The following is a 14,366-nucleotide window of genomic DNA, read 5'->3' on the forward strand; positions in this document are numbered from 1 at the left end:
AGGCCTTAGACAAGGATGTGTGATGTCACCGTGGTTGTTTAATATATTTATAGATGGGGTTGTAAGAGAAGTAAATGCGAGGGTCTTGGCAAGAGGCGTGGAGTTAAAAGATAAAGAATCACACACAAAGTGGGAGTTGTCACAGCTGCTCTTTGCCGATGACACTGTGCTCTTGGGAGATTCTGAAGAGAAGTTGCAGAGATTGGTGGATGAATTTGGTAGGGTGTGCAAAAGAAGAAAATTAAAGGTGAATACAGGAAAGAGTAAGGTTATGAGGATAACAAAAAGATTAGGTGATGAAAGATTGAATATCAGATTGGAGGGAGAGAGTATGGAGGAGGTGAACGTATTCAGATATTTGGGAGTGGACGTGTCAGCGGATGGGTCTATGAAAGATGAGGTGAATCATAGAATTGATGAGGGAAAAAGAGTGAGTGGTGCACTTAGGAGTCTGTGGAGACAAAGAACTTTGTCCTTGGAGGCAAAGAGGGGAATGTATGAGAGTATAGTTTTACCAACGCTCTTATATGGGTGTGAAGCGTGGGTGATGAATGTTGCAGCGAGGAGAAGGCTGGAGGCAGTGGAGATGTCATGTCTGAGGGCAATGTGTGGTGTGAATATAATGCAGAGAATTCGTAGTTTGGAAGTTAGGAGGAGGTGCGGGATTACCAAAACTGTTGTCCAGAGGGCTGAGGAAGGGTTGTTGAGGTGGTTCGGACATGTAGAGAGAATGGAGCGAAACAGAATGACTTCAAGAGTGTATCAGTCTGTAGTGGAAGGAAGGCGGGGTAGGGGTCGGCCTAGGAAGGGTTGGAGGGAGGGGGTAAAGGAGGTTTTGTGTGCGAGGGGCTTGGACTTCCAGCAGGCATGCGTGAGCGTGTTTGATAGGAGTGAATGGAGACAAATGGTTTTTAATACTTGACGTGCTGTTGGAGTGTGAGCAAAGTAACATTTATGAAGGGATTCAGGGAAACCGGCAGGCCGGACTTGAGTCCTGGAGATGGGAAGTACAGTGCCTGCACTCTGAAGGAGGGGTGTTAATGTTGCAGTTTAAAAACTGTAGTGTAAAGCACCCTTCTGGCAAGACAGTGATGGAGTGAATGATGGTGAAAGTTTTTCTTTTTCGGGCCACCCTGCCTTGGTGGGAATCGGCCGGTATGATAATAATAATAATAATAAAAATGAATATCAACTTGATTTATAACCCAAACTATGACTTTCTCCTTTCATACTTGTAAGGACAGAATCAGGGCCAGCAACAACAGGTTGTCCAGCTAAGTCTGGCTCTGGGCTGCTACCATGAATCATGTCTGTGCAGGGTTTAGCATTTAATTTTATTACGTCATTATTATTATCCACACCACTGCGACAAGTAGTGCCAGCTTTCTTATGACACAGTCCCAGGATGCCTTACTCAGAATTAACAGAGCAAGGCTTAAAAAATACTCATTTAGACTGAGTCGCTAGCAAAATTCGGCTAGCAATGAGTGAGGGCGAATTGGCAAGAATGCTGAAAGTTACACACCTTCATTCACCAACCTTGGATCTGCAACAAGTGACCTCAGTAATATTCTTGCAACCAGACAGCCACTGGATGTACCACCCAATGTGTCATCAGAAGGTTCACCTGATGGTTAAATCCTCTTTTGGTTTTGTAGACCACTTCAGCAATGCAGTTGGTGGGAAAACAAGGAATAACAGAATGTCCCCTTTCTTAAAACCCTGCAGCAAAATTTAAAGAAAAAAAATATTCTTTACATAACTTACTTAAAGGAGGGGGAGAGGGTAGGATGCTATGTTCTTAGGATAAGTTGCATTACAGTAATCCAGAATCAGGGGTCCTTTCATACTTGTATTTACCCTCCACACCATCACACAATACCCTAGTAACTGTATTACAGATAATCACTAAGCAAATCTGAAATAAGTGGTTAGTGTAGAGAGAAATAATAATTTTTCTTGTTTATTATAAAAATTTACATAAAGAATACAGTACAGTACAGAATTTATAAGATGTGAAAATTTCTGTTCTTAAATATACTGTATAACCAAAACCATATTCTACCATTTATAAAATATATACAAGTATATATTCTGCTGGGGTTAGATTTGTTTGTCATTAAAAATCAATTAATGATTTTTGGTACCTAATCTTTTTCTTGCTGCATTTGAAAAACATGCAAAATTTTCTCTAAAATAATAAAGTACTGCATCCTATATATTGAAAAAAAATCAATATAAATCAAAACCTATATAAATTTTGTTAAATAAAATCTTAACAGACTAACTCACAATTTCTGTCCCTTCAAAGAAGGTGAATTAATTCAAAGGAATAGGACTACCCTCCCCTTCCCTATATCAATCCTAAAAGTCTCCCATTCCTCAGCCACTGTAGTAACCATATGGGTTTGGAGCTTCCCTGTAAATTAATGATACAATTTTATTAAAGGTTAGGTGTCAGAGTTAGCATATTTAGCCTTAATTTTCTACAATATTTTTCCATTTACATCAGGTAAGACCCTTCTATATAATGAAAATTGGATATGGAATAACAGTGTTGATGCTTATAAAAATAATTTTGTTGAGTGCAGTACAAAATGTTTGCTTTATAAGTTGCCAATTAAGTTCAAGGAAAGATGAGGCACACACAATTACCATATACCCTCAAATAGGCTACTTACTACTGTGTCATTTATTTCAAGTGCTGCTGCTGCTGCTGATCACCCAATTTGGATTGGGTATTGTTACAAGTCATTATTTTCCAATTTACTGATTGCACACCAAGGTTGGAAAGTATAATAGACATTATTCTTTTGGGCAATTATTTGCAACTAAGTGTGAGAAATGAACTTTTCCGCACACCAAATAATAATGGTACGTGCTTTCCTATGCATCTCTATATTCAGCAGATATAATTTTTACAGAACAGTAATAACAATGGAATGTTTCATCATAACAAATACTTAGCAATGATAAGGATACAAAGTAACATATTACAACTCATCCTTGGTTCTGCTGAAACAATCTTGCAGCCTATATCAGGAGATTAATGGTGTTTACTGTCAACACACTGAAGCCATGGTATCTTCATTCTTAACTGTTTCATTAACTGAATGTTTAAACAGAATTTTTAATTAAGTTTAATGTTAGTTTTAAACCCAACACTTGATTGATTGACTATAGTATTATATGCTGGCATTCAAAAAGCATTTTCTTTCATTCTCTATCATGTTTGATTGTATTCTTCTGTGCCACTTGATCCTGAAAAAAAAATAGAAAGGGCTCCATGTCTAACACTTCATTAATGTCATAAAAATGAGATAAATTTCTCATAATAATAACTGTAGTAAATATTATCATTATTTAAATTAACCTTTGCACTGTTGCAGCCCCCAAAATTAAGAGGGCTGACAGTGTTGAGACTTGCAATTTTTCTGACTTTGAGTTCTATCTTAAGCCAATTCTGGTGCTCAATTCACACCAATTTCTATCTTATTTTGCTAGTAAGTCTTCTGTCATTATTTTAAACCAAACACAAGGTCAGAGATTTGCTTTTCCCATCAAGCACTGTATGGGGCAAGACTTTTTAAACTATGCACATTCACTGCATAGACCCATTCACTCATATCTTGGCCAAAATTTAACACGGCTTATTTGAGGGAGCCGAGTTCAAAACAGATTTATGTGACAGTGATCCTTGTGGAATACCAAATGTGACTAGTCCCCATTCCTATTTCAATCCATTAATATAAACTGCTGCCTATTTGTCAGTCATGCCTCAATTCATGAGGGAATACTTCCTCCTATACCATGTGCTATTTTGATGGTATCAGTATCAGAAAAAAATTTGGAATTGTCATAAGGTTTAAACCTAAAATAATGAGATTAACATATACAATATGCCTAACAGATAAAAAGCACCAAAAGATCTTTATTCTTGCAGAAGTATTTTTATGCAAAAAACTTAGTCACCTACCTTGTGTTTCATATAGGACAAGAAAACATCCCATACAACTGTTATCACATTAATATACAACACTCTGTACATTGCAGGAACAAAGTAAAAATTGAGTGTCTGGGTAGGTGGCCATATTAACCAGTCAAACTGAAAAAAAAATTATTGTACTTAGATTCTGCTATATTAAATATCTGAAGTACAGTACAACATTCATTTATAATACTCAAATTCTGGGAAATTGCAAATGCAAACATGAGAGTACTTTGGAATTTCACTACAAGAGAGAAACTGGCAGACATGAAAAATATGACAAACTGTGACAATATCAAAAAATAAGGGTGGTAGCAAGTATTCCCTGAACTACTGGCCTGTCTCACAGAAAAGCTTTGTAAAACTAATGGTAAAAGCCATTAGGAAAAAACAGATAATACACTTGAGAGCAAATTAACTAGCAAACAGTTCAACTTTCAGTCAAATTCCTGTATGGAAATAAATGGTATAAAATACCAACACAGTGGAAAAGTACACATAAGCAGTATAACGTGATCCTTTATTGTCAAGAAAGGATCACATTATACTGCTAATGTGTTTATCTTTCCCTTGTTGTGCAGAGCATTTTGGGAAAATTAGGTCAATTTTGTTCAAGGATGCAACCCACACCAGTCGATTAATACCCAGGTACCTGTTTTACTGATAGGTGAATATTGACAGCAGATGTCTTAAGGAAACATATCCTCATGTTTCCAACTGTACCAGGGACTAACCCTTGGGCCTTAGTGTGTGAGTTGAATGGGCTAGCAATTTTCTGAAGGTGTTAGAAAATGAGACGAACCTAAAACTCATCAATGATAAACGATTGCCCATGGATGAACGCATTGTTTTTTTTATTAGCACATCGGCTGTTTCCCACCAAGGTAGGGTGGCCTGAAAAAGAAAAACTTTCATCATCACTCACTCCATCACTGTCTTGCCTGGGGTATGCTTACACTACAGTTATAAAACTGCAACATTAACACCCCTCCTTCAGAGTGCCGGCACTGTACTTCCCATCTCCATGAATCAGGTCCAGCCTGCCAATTTCCCCGAATCCCTCCATAAATATTACCTTGCTTACACTCCAACAGCACGTCAAGTCCTAAAAACCATTTGTCTCCATTTGCTCCTATCTAACACATTCATGTATGCTTGCTGGAAGTCCAAGCCCCTCACATACAAAACTTCTTTTACCCCCACCCTCCAACCTTTCCTAGGCCAACCCCAACCCTGCCTTCCCTCCATTACAGATCTATACACTCTCGAAGTTATTCTATTTTGTTCCATCCTTTCTACATATCCAAACCATCTCAATAACCCCTCCTCAGCCCTCTGCATAATAGTTTTGGTAATCCCACACCTCCTCCTAATCTCCAAACTACGGATTCTCTGCATTATATTCACACCACACATTGCACTCAGACATGACATCTCCACTGCCTCCAGCCTTCTCCTTGTTGCAACATTCACAACCCATGCTTCACCCATAGAAGTGTTGGTATAACTATACTCTCATACATTCCCCTCTTTGCTTCCATGGACAAAGTTCTTTGTCTCCACAGACTCTTCAGTGCATCACTCACCTTTTACCCCTCGTTAATTCTATGATTCACCTCATCCTTCATAGACCCATCTGCTCACACAGCCACTCCCAAATATCTGAACACATTCACCTCCTCCATACTCTCTCCCTCCAATCTGATAGCCAATCTTCCGTTACCTAATTTTTTTTGTTATCCTCATCACCTTACTCTTTCCTACATTCAGTTTCAATTTCCTTCTTTTACATACCATACCAAACTCATCAACCAACCTCTGTAACTTCTCTGCAGAATCCCCCAAAAGCAGTGTCATGGCAGTATATAAAACACAGTAGTGAGAAACTCCTAGTGTATAGTAGGACCCCTGTATCTGCAGGGGATATGTTCCAAGATCTACCGTGGATACCCGAAACTGCGGATAGTAGCGAACCCAATATGTAAGTTGTTTTTCATTTACATAAATACCTTTGATAAAGTTTAATTGATAAATTATGCACAATAAGTCGAGAATTAGCACTTTTTCACTAATGGGAAGCATTTCACAGCTTCTTTTAGGCTTTGAAGAGCTGCCTCCATCACTACTTTTTGCACTTTGGGGCCATTATTAAGCAAAAACAAGGGTTATTCTTGGGCAATAGTGAATTGTGGATAACTGAAACCATAGAAATTGGACCTGCAGGTATGGGGTCCTACTGTACTTTCAGACATTTAATATTGTGAAATATAGAAAGTCACAATTCTGTATTTCCTTTTGTACACTGCTTACCCTATACCACACTTATCTACACCTGGGTAACACATCAAAATTCAATATTCAGTACTGTGTAACACATCAAAATTCAATATACAGTAATTTCAAAGCTTTAGTATTGTATACCCTGCTCTACACTACTTACCTTATACAGTGGACCCCCGCATAACGATTACCTCCGAATGTGACCAATTATGTAAGTGTATTTATGTAAGTGCGTTTGTACGTGTATGTCTTGGGGTCTGAAATGGACTAATCTACTTCAAAATATTTCTTATGGGAACAAATTCGGTCAGTACTGGCACCTGAACATACTTCTGGAGTGAAAAAATATCGTTAACCAGGGGTCCACTGTACTATATTTATATATCAATATTTTACAGCAAACATGGTATCTGGGCATAGGGATCAACAAACAGCACAAACCATCCATATTCAAATCTTTCAACTTACTAAATAAATAAACCATTCACACATTCTACTGTTCAAACTACATTTTCAGAAAGTTCAACTGTAATACAGTGCTCATCCAGAATTTATGACTCTTGAGAACTACGACAGAACCCATGGGCATCACATAAAAATTAAATACCTTTTTGATATCCTACATGTACTGTATTTGGATGTGTAATTAGTTTGCCTGAAATGCATTGCATACTAGTGGCTTTCTTTTGTGCCTACCAATGTTTTATTACATGTAAACTTCATTATTTTTGCACCACAAAGAAATAAAAATTTGTATTTGTGCTTCTAGTACAGTATGATATAGACTGGTCCTTTCTAAAGCTTTTTACTCTTATGACTCACGAAATCGTAATGACACGATTGTGGCTAGCTGGTCTAGTGGCTAACGCGACGGGCTGGAGTTTTGAGACTCTCTGACCGCGGGTTCAATCCTGGCCAGGGTATGGTTTACTCTTATGACTTTTGCTGCACCTTTCTTAGTTTTAAATTAACTTTTGAAAGTGAGCCAAAACAGTCATAATTCCAGCTTATGAGCAACTGGGAACCACCCACTCCTAAGACTAGAGCTACATAGCTTCACATCCCATCTCGTCATGAGTTTCCCTATTGGTTAGAGGCACTTTCAACAATTTCCTATGGGCTTCTAATGGGGACCTGGAATGTTAAAGTAGGCAGCTATGTTTGAATGTGCAGCCATTAATTAGAGTGCAGTTTCTGAAATATTCCTTTTTCCCAGCTTCTTTAATCAGTTCATCTTTTAATGTACCACATTAGCCCAGCTACTGATTTTGCATTTCATCAAAATGCAAAAACAGTTAATATAGTTTGCTTAACTATTTATTCCAATTATCTTGACAATAAATTTCAGCATTAACTAAATTAAAATTTCTAAATACCTGTGCAAAAAAAATCTCACAGACCCCTTTTATAACTAATAAGTTATCTCATAAGCAGCTAACAGAGCTGCTATAAGCTTTAAATTAAATCTTCATTAGGAATAATTATAAACAATATGACAAAATAAAGTAACATAACTTACAGCATATACTGTTGGGAATTTAGCCTTGAATTCTTGCCATGATCCACTAAGTGACTTTCCTTCTAAAAGACCAGCTCCTATGAAAAAGTTCACAGCAAAGAATGGTGCTGCTAGGAATTGATCTGCCATGATCTTTTTAAAAATTACTTTGGGATTCCTTTTTGGTAAAACCTGAAAGGAAGTATACACCTTGTTATGTAATGAAAGATTATGCTACAGTACAAGTTTTAAAGGTTATTAAGATTCATAAGCTAAGATTAAACAGCTAATAATGTACAAAAGAACTTCATGAAAACTTTTAGTGTCTAACCTATCCTTCTGCAACATCTTATGTCTAATATTTTATGTGGTATACAATCAAAATTATTTTGTCTACATAATTTTTTTATTCTTTGGTCACTACAATACAGTACTGTATAGCAATTGTAAGAAAAATCATATCACTGTTTTTCATCCTTAATGCACAGAGATAATTTACTGATACATGATATATGTTTTATGTATAAATTGGCAATCTGTGATTATCGCCAGAGCTATTTATTCTTGTATTTATTGCCAGAGCTATTTATTCTTGTTCAGATATGTAAAAAAAAATATTTTAAATTATCAAATAATGTCACTTACAACTAAGTATAAAGTTTTACAAAGAAAGGAGATTAAATATGAAACATTTGGAATATAATACGTACCTTGTCTAACCAGAGGTAAAATATATGATGTGGAGGGCCTAGACTAAGGCCCACAAGAAAGAGTCTTCCTGTTCGCCCCCAGTCATATCCAGGAGTGATGCTGATGCCTTGCACATGTTCTATCTGTTGCTGTATGCCATCCCCTATGGCTAACAGCCCTCCAGAGCTGACAGTATTAGTCACCCACAGGTAACGACCAAATAGCTTGGACCAAATATACCGAGCATGCTTCAGCATATTGCCGTAACAGCATCTCTTACCTATTTCAATTTATTTATTAACTGCTCTAAATATCTGATTAATTTATATGCAAAAGTAAAAAATTAAGTATTGTAATTATATGTTCAAGCAATATACTAAGCCTCTCTGCAGTACAGTCAAATGGGTACAGATTCTTGGTTAAAATAAAAGTAGAAAATAATATGTACAGGTAATTAACACTGATTGGGTAGTTGAAATTGGTAAATGGGTGGTTTCTTGTACTCATTCGATAGAAAAAATGGAGTTCTAGCGATTATTTCGCTAGAACTCCATTTTTTCTATCAAATGAGTACAAGAAACCTCCCATTTACCAATTTCAACTATCCAATCAGTGTTAATTACCTGTATTATTTTCTACTTTTATTTTAACCAAGATTTTTGTCGACTAGTACACAGGAATTGGCCGAAAATAGGGCTCAAATTGGGTGAAATCGCCGATGCGTAAACATCGGCGAGACTGCTAACTTGGCGAGAGCATAATTCCGTAAGTGTTCCATCAAATTTCATACTTTTGGTGTCATTTCATAAGAAAAAATAATTTTTTTTTCCAAAAAATTTTCGACCCTGAAAACAAGTTTAGGAGAGGGCCTCTCGACCCTGAAAGGGTTAATAATAGTACAATGGTACCTCGAGTAACAAACTTAATTGGTTCCAGAAGGCTGTTTGAGTGCCAATACCCAAAGAATTTGTTCCCATATGGAATAATGAAAATTAGGTTAGTCTGTTTCAGACCCCCAAAAATACACTTACAAAAGCACTTACAAAAATACACTTACATAACTGTTTGAAACTCAAGGTACCACTGTATTTGTATTAATAATAATAATAATAATAATTTTATTTATTACAAGTACATGCGCAAGATATACAGTCCTAGCCGACATCATTGACATATGTACTATTATATAGAAAACCACTTGTTATGCAGAGCATTTCAGGCAAATTATGTCAGTTTTGTCCCAGAATGTGACCCACAAATGTCAACTGACACCCAGGTACCCATTTTACTGATGGGTGAACAGGGACAGCAAGTGGCTTATGGGAACACGTCCCTAATGTTTTCCAGCTGTACTGGAGGAGATTCGAACTCTAGACCTTAGTGTGTGAGCTGAGTGTGGTAGCAATGAAGCTAGTAGTAGTAGTAGTACTACTAGTAGTACTACTAGTAGTAGTACTGTACTAGTAGTAGTAGTACTAGTAGTACTGTACTAGTAGTAGTACTGGTAGTACTGGTAGTACTAGTAGTAGTAGTAGTACTAGTAGTACTAGTAGTAGTACCAGTAGTACCAGTAGTACTACTAGTAGTACTAATAATTTTATTTACTACAAGTAGTAAGTAGCAGCACTAATAGTACTAGTACTAGCAGTAGTAGCACTAATAGTACTAGTACTAGCAGCAGTAGTACTAATAGCAAAAATGAAAATAATAAAAATTTTATTTAATAAAATATATAAAAGATAGAAAAGCTGACACTGGATCTTAAACAGATTACAAACACACAGTAAGTTCATAAATATCCAAAAACCCTTCACACCTTCCTGCCCATTTTGCTCTTGGTCCTTGTGACAATGAGATAGATTAATTAATTTTAAATTTAGTTCATTTCTCTTAATTCAGTCACTGCAGTTTAGCTAAGCTAGGTTAAAAAAATATGTTTATATGTCATTTAGCCACAAAAAAAAAAAAAACAGGATTTTATACTGAGGTAATGTTAACCTGATAACCACATACAATACATTGTATGTTAAGAAATGAAGGAAAATACACATCATATGAGAACAGGCTGGTTTGCTGTATTTTACAGTGCAGGTTATCTCCCTCATAAGAACCTAAGATAATAGTTACAACTGTTACCCAGCCAATTTTGTCATTAATTATTGTATGAATTGTAAAATACTGTTGGTTTTGTGGTTAAGATAGCACAGTATTTTCTTGTACAAATAGTAAAAAATGTAATAAAACCTAATGAAATTCAACTACCCTAAAATAACTTAACCAAACTTATATCCTCAGCTATCAGTGTGATGCACTATTTAAATAAAATGAGTTTATTTAGGCACAGGTATACATAAGTATAATTATCATACATAGTAACATGTGTAAATTATCTAGGTTAACTCAAAAATGTCAGACTAATAGTGTCCCAAAATAAAAATTTGTACAATACTTATTCAAAACTTTTTACATATCAACCCCATAATGCTAGGCTTTAAAGATAATAAATTATTACAAGGACCCCAATGGCAACAAGTCACTTCGTCTGCCTTTTTGGGGGGGATTATTGTAGGTAATTTACATATGTTACTACGTATCATCATTTTAGTCAATTAAATTTGTGTAACCGCACTTATCTGTGCCTGTAAGTAGATAAATTTTAGTTGTCCCGTAGCTCGATTGCTAGCACACTCAGCTCTCACACTGAGGTCCGTGGTTCGATCCCCAGTATGGGCGGAAACATTAGGACGTGTTTCCTTTAAGACACCTACTGTCCCTGTTCACCATCAGTAAAATAGGTACCTGGGTGTTAGTCGACTGGTATGGGTCACATCCTGGGACAAAACTGACTTAATTTATGCTCTGTCAGTTAGGTCTGTATATCTTGTACATGTAGAAATAAAGCTTATTATTAGTCTTACTAACCTAACTTAGTTGTAGATAAAACCGTAATGAACCTTCTTGTTGGATTATTAAGTGCCACTGACTGCTAAAGATGTATAAGAACATAAGAACGAAGGAACACTGCAGCAGACCTACTGGCCCATGCGAGGCAGGTCCAAGTCTCCTACCGGCTTAAGCCAATGCACCCAACCCAGTCAGGTCAGGTCACATTGACTTAAGGGAGGAACACGGCAACCGACCTGGTAGCACAAGCTATCAGGTCCAACTCACACCCACCCACATCCACTCATGTATTTATCCAACCTTTTTTTAAAGCTACACAACGTTCTGGCCTCTATCACTATACTTGGGAGTTTGTTCCACTCATCCACAACTCTATTACCAAACCAGTACTTTTCTATATCCTTCCTGAATCTGAATTTTTCCAACTTAAAACCATTGCTGCAAGTCCTGTCTAGGCTAGATATTTTCAGCACACTATTTACATCCCCTTTATTTATTCCTGTCTTCCATTTATACACCTCAATCATATCCCCCCTAATTCTACGTCTTTCTAGAGAGTGCAGATTCAGGGCTTTTAGTCTATCCTCATAGGGAAGGTTTCTGATACATGGGATCAACTTTGTCATCCTCCTTTGTACATTTTCCAGAGCATTTATATCCATTCTGTAATACGGTGACCAAAACTGTGCAGCATAATCTAAATGAGGCCTAACCAAGGATGTATAGAGTTGAAGAACAACCTGAGGACTCCTATTATTTATGCTTCTTGATATGAAGCCAAGGATTCTATTAGCTTTACTGCCAACACTTATGCACTGTTGTCCTGATTTCAGATTACTGCTAACCAGAACTCCTAAATCTTTTTCGCAATCCGTAATATTAAGATCTACATTATTTAGTTTATATGTGGCATGGTTATTGTCCTGTCCAACATTTAGAACTTTGCATTTGTCTATATTAAACTGCATCTGCCACTTCTCCGACCACTGCATCAGTCTATTCAAATCTTCCTGGAGTGCTCTAATGTCCTCGTCAGAATGAATTCGATGGCCTACTTTGGTGTCATCGGCAAACTTGCTGATGTCGCTCTTTATGCCCTCATCTATGTCGTTTATGTAGATTGTGAACAGCAGGGGGCCCAACACTGACCCCTGTGGAACACCGCTCGTGAAACTTCCCCACTCTGATTTCTCCCCATTTATGCAAACTATCTGCTGCCTATTTGTCAACCATGCCTCTATCCAGGAAAAAATTTCTCCTATTCCACGTGCCTTAATTTTCCTCAATAGTCTCTGATGTGGGACCCTGTCAAAAGCCTTACTGAAGTCCATATACACAATATCATATTCATTACCATGATCTACCTCCTCAAATACCTTAATGAAAAAAGTTAATAAATTCGTAAGGCAGGAACGCCCCTTTGTAAAACCATGCTGAGATTCGTTGATTAATTTATGCTTTTCAAGGTGGCTACAAACTGCCTCGGCAATTATTGACTCCATAAATTTTCCCACTATGGAGGTTAGGCTTATTGGTCTATAGTTCGAAGCTAAGGACCTGTCACCTGCTTTGAAAATAGGTATCACATTTGCTATTTTCCACTTATCTGGCACCATGCCAGTTTGTAGTGATATGTTGAAAAGATTATTATTATTATTATAATAAAAAAAGAAGTGCTAAGCCACAAGGACTATACAGCGTTGAAAAGATTAGCCAAAGGTTTGCTAAGCTCCTCTTTACATTCCTTTAGAACCCTTGCATACAGTTCATCAGGGCCTGGGGATTTGTTAGGTTTTAATTTATCTATTTGCCTAAGCACCATGTCACTTGTGACCCTAATCGTGCACAGTTTATTATCGTCCTGTTCTACATAATTTATCATTTCTGGAATATCGCTGGTATCCTCCTGTGTAAAAACTGAGAGGAAGTATGTGTTAAAAATTCTACACATTTCCTTCCAGATGTACGAAGATATATTACCCAAACTGGGTGATAAAAGAAAAGGTAACAGGAGTCCCTTTGTAAATAGACACAAACTATAAGTTCCCAAATTGACCAGATGGGTCCCTCGCCAATCCTCAGCACAGATGGACAATAAGGTGAGTACACCTGATTTCAGTAACCGGCTTCTCAACAAAAAGGAGCTGGCTGAAATTAAGCCGATGACAGGTGCCCCTCATGTAACGTGCCGGGCGGACAAAACAAGATGAGGACAATCACCCAGAGAGAATGAGCAAAATTTGCCACTGATGCTCAGGCTAGAGAGAGACATCCACACCCGACGAAGGTGGCGCAGTAGTCTACCTGTTATTGTTGGGTATATCAGGGCCACTGATACTTAACGCCGTATCGAGCCTGCCTACCCGATGTACGAGGAAGATACTTTGCCCAAAGCTGGGCAATGAAAGAAAAGTAACAGTTCTTCGGAAATAGAAGAAGCTAGATCTCCCAATCAGACCAGGTGGACTTCCCTTGCCAAGCCCCAGCAGAGCGAGACGCCCCACACTCGTACATAAGTTCAGTAACCAGTTTTCCACCAAAACCGTTAAAGAATTATCCGCAGGGCGGAAAATAGAGCCAATGACAGGAGGACAAACGACCCAGGAAGAACGGGGGAAAATCTGTCACTGATACTTTGGCGAGAGAGAAACCTTTACACTCGACGAAAGCTGGCTCAGAAATTCCCTGCACATCGTGATCGTGATCACCGGATACTGTTATTGTTGGGTGGCAAGGTTGGAGTAAAGTATTGGTTTTGTTGGGTTTGTAAGGGAGATAGACAGCTTCTACAATATCGTGCCCTGCTACCCAGTGTATTTATTATTTTTCAGTTTAATATCTTTATTATGCACCTCATACCCTTCCTGTGGGCGTCAGTCAAAGAGATTACCGATGTACATAATGGGTCCAGGGACTGGGCCGCAAAGATTTGATAGATGAACAAATTACAAAGGTAAAGAACCATTCGCACATCTACACCTGGACACAATTGCAATGAGTTATTAA

The 14,366-nt window shown here is 37.5% G+C and overlaps 1 protein-coding gene across 9 annotated transcripts; it reads right to left on the reverse strand.

Moving 5' to 3' along the window:
* Positions 1-1,937: 1,937 nt before the first annotated feature.
* Positions 1,938-14,101, reverse strand: LOC138854970 (mpv17-like protein 2). Of its 9 annotated transcripts, XM_070101280.1 has the most exons (6): positions 13,581-13,639; positions 11,379-11,442; positions 8,477-8,736; positions 7,788-7,958; positions 3,977-4,105; positions 1,938-3,261 (listed from the first exon to the last, which is right to left on the reverse strand). In XM_070101280.1, the coding sequence occupies exons 3-6, from the start codon at positions 8,711-8,713 to the stop codon at positions 3,217-3,219; spliced, it is 582 nt and encodes a 193-aa protein (XP_069957381.1). In that variant the 5' UTR covers positions 8,714-8,736; positions 11,379-11,442; positions 13,581-13,639; the 3' UTR covers positions 1,938-3,216. The 9 variants fall into 9 exon arrangements, with proteins under 9 accessions (XP_069957381.1, XP_069957382.1, XP_069957378.1 ...); XM_070101281.1 differs by lacking the exons at positions 11,379-11,442; positions 13,581-13,639 and adding an exon at positions 14,012-14,101; XM_070101277.1 differs by lacking the exons at positions 11,379-11,442; positions 13,581-13,639 and adding an exon at positions 14,012-14,085 and having other exon boundaries at positions 8,477-8,762.
* Positions 14,102-14,366: the final 265 nt, after the last annotated feature.

Source organism: Cherax quadricarinatus, chromosome 76 (assembly GCF_038502225.1).
Source record: "Cherax quadricarinatus isolate ZL_2023a chromosome 76, ASM3850222v1, whole genome shotgun sequence".
Classification (NCBI taxonomy): Eukaryota; Metazoa; Arthropoda; class Malacostraca; order Decapoda; family Parastacidae; genus Cherax; species Cherax quadricarinatus.

Bases quoted from the DNA above. Each gene is read 5' to 3' on its own strand.
- LOC138854970 (XM_070101273.1), bottom strand. From the start codon at position 13,632: ATGTCTCTCTCTAGCCTGAGCATCAGTGGCAAATTTTGCTCATTCTCT. The intron at 7,959-8,476 runs GTACGTATTATA...ACTTCCTTTCAG, and splicing joins TTTACCTCTGGTTAGACAAG to GTTTTACCAAAAAGGAATCC. The intron at 4,106-7,787 runs GTAAGTTATGTT...TTTTTTTTTCAG, and splicing joins AATTCCCAACAGTATATGCT to TTTGACTGGTTAATATGGCC.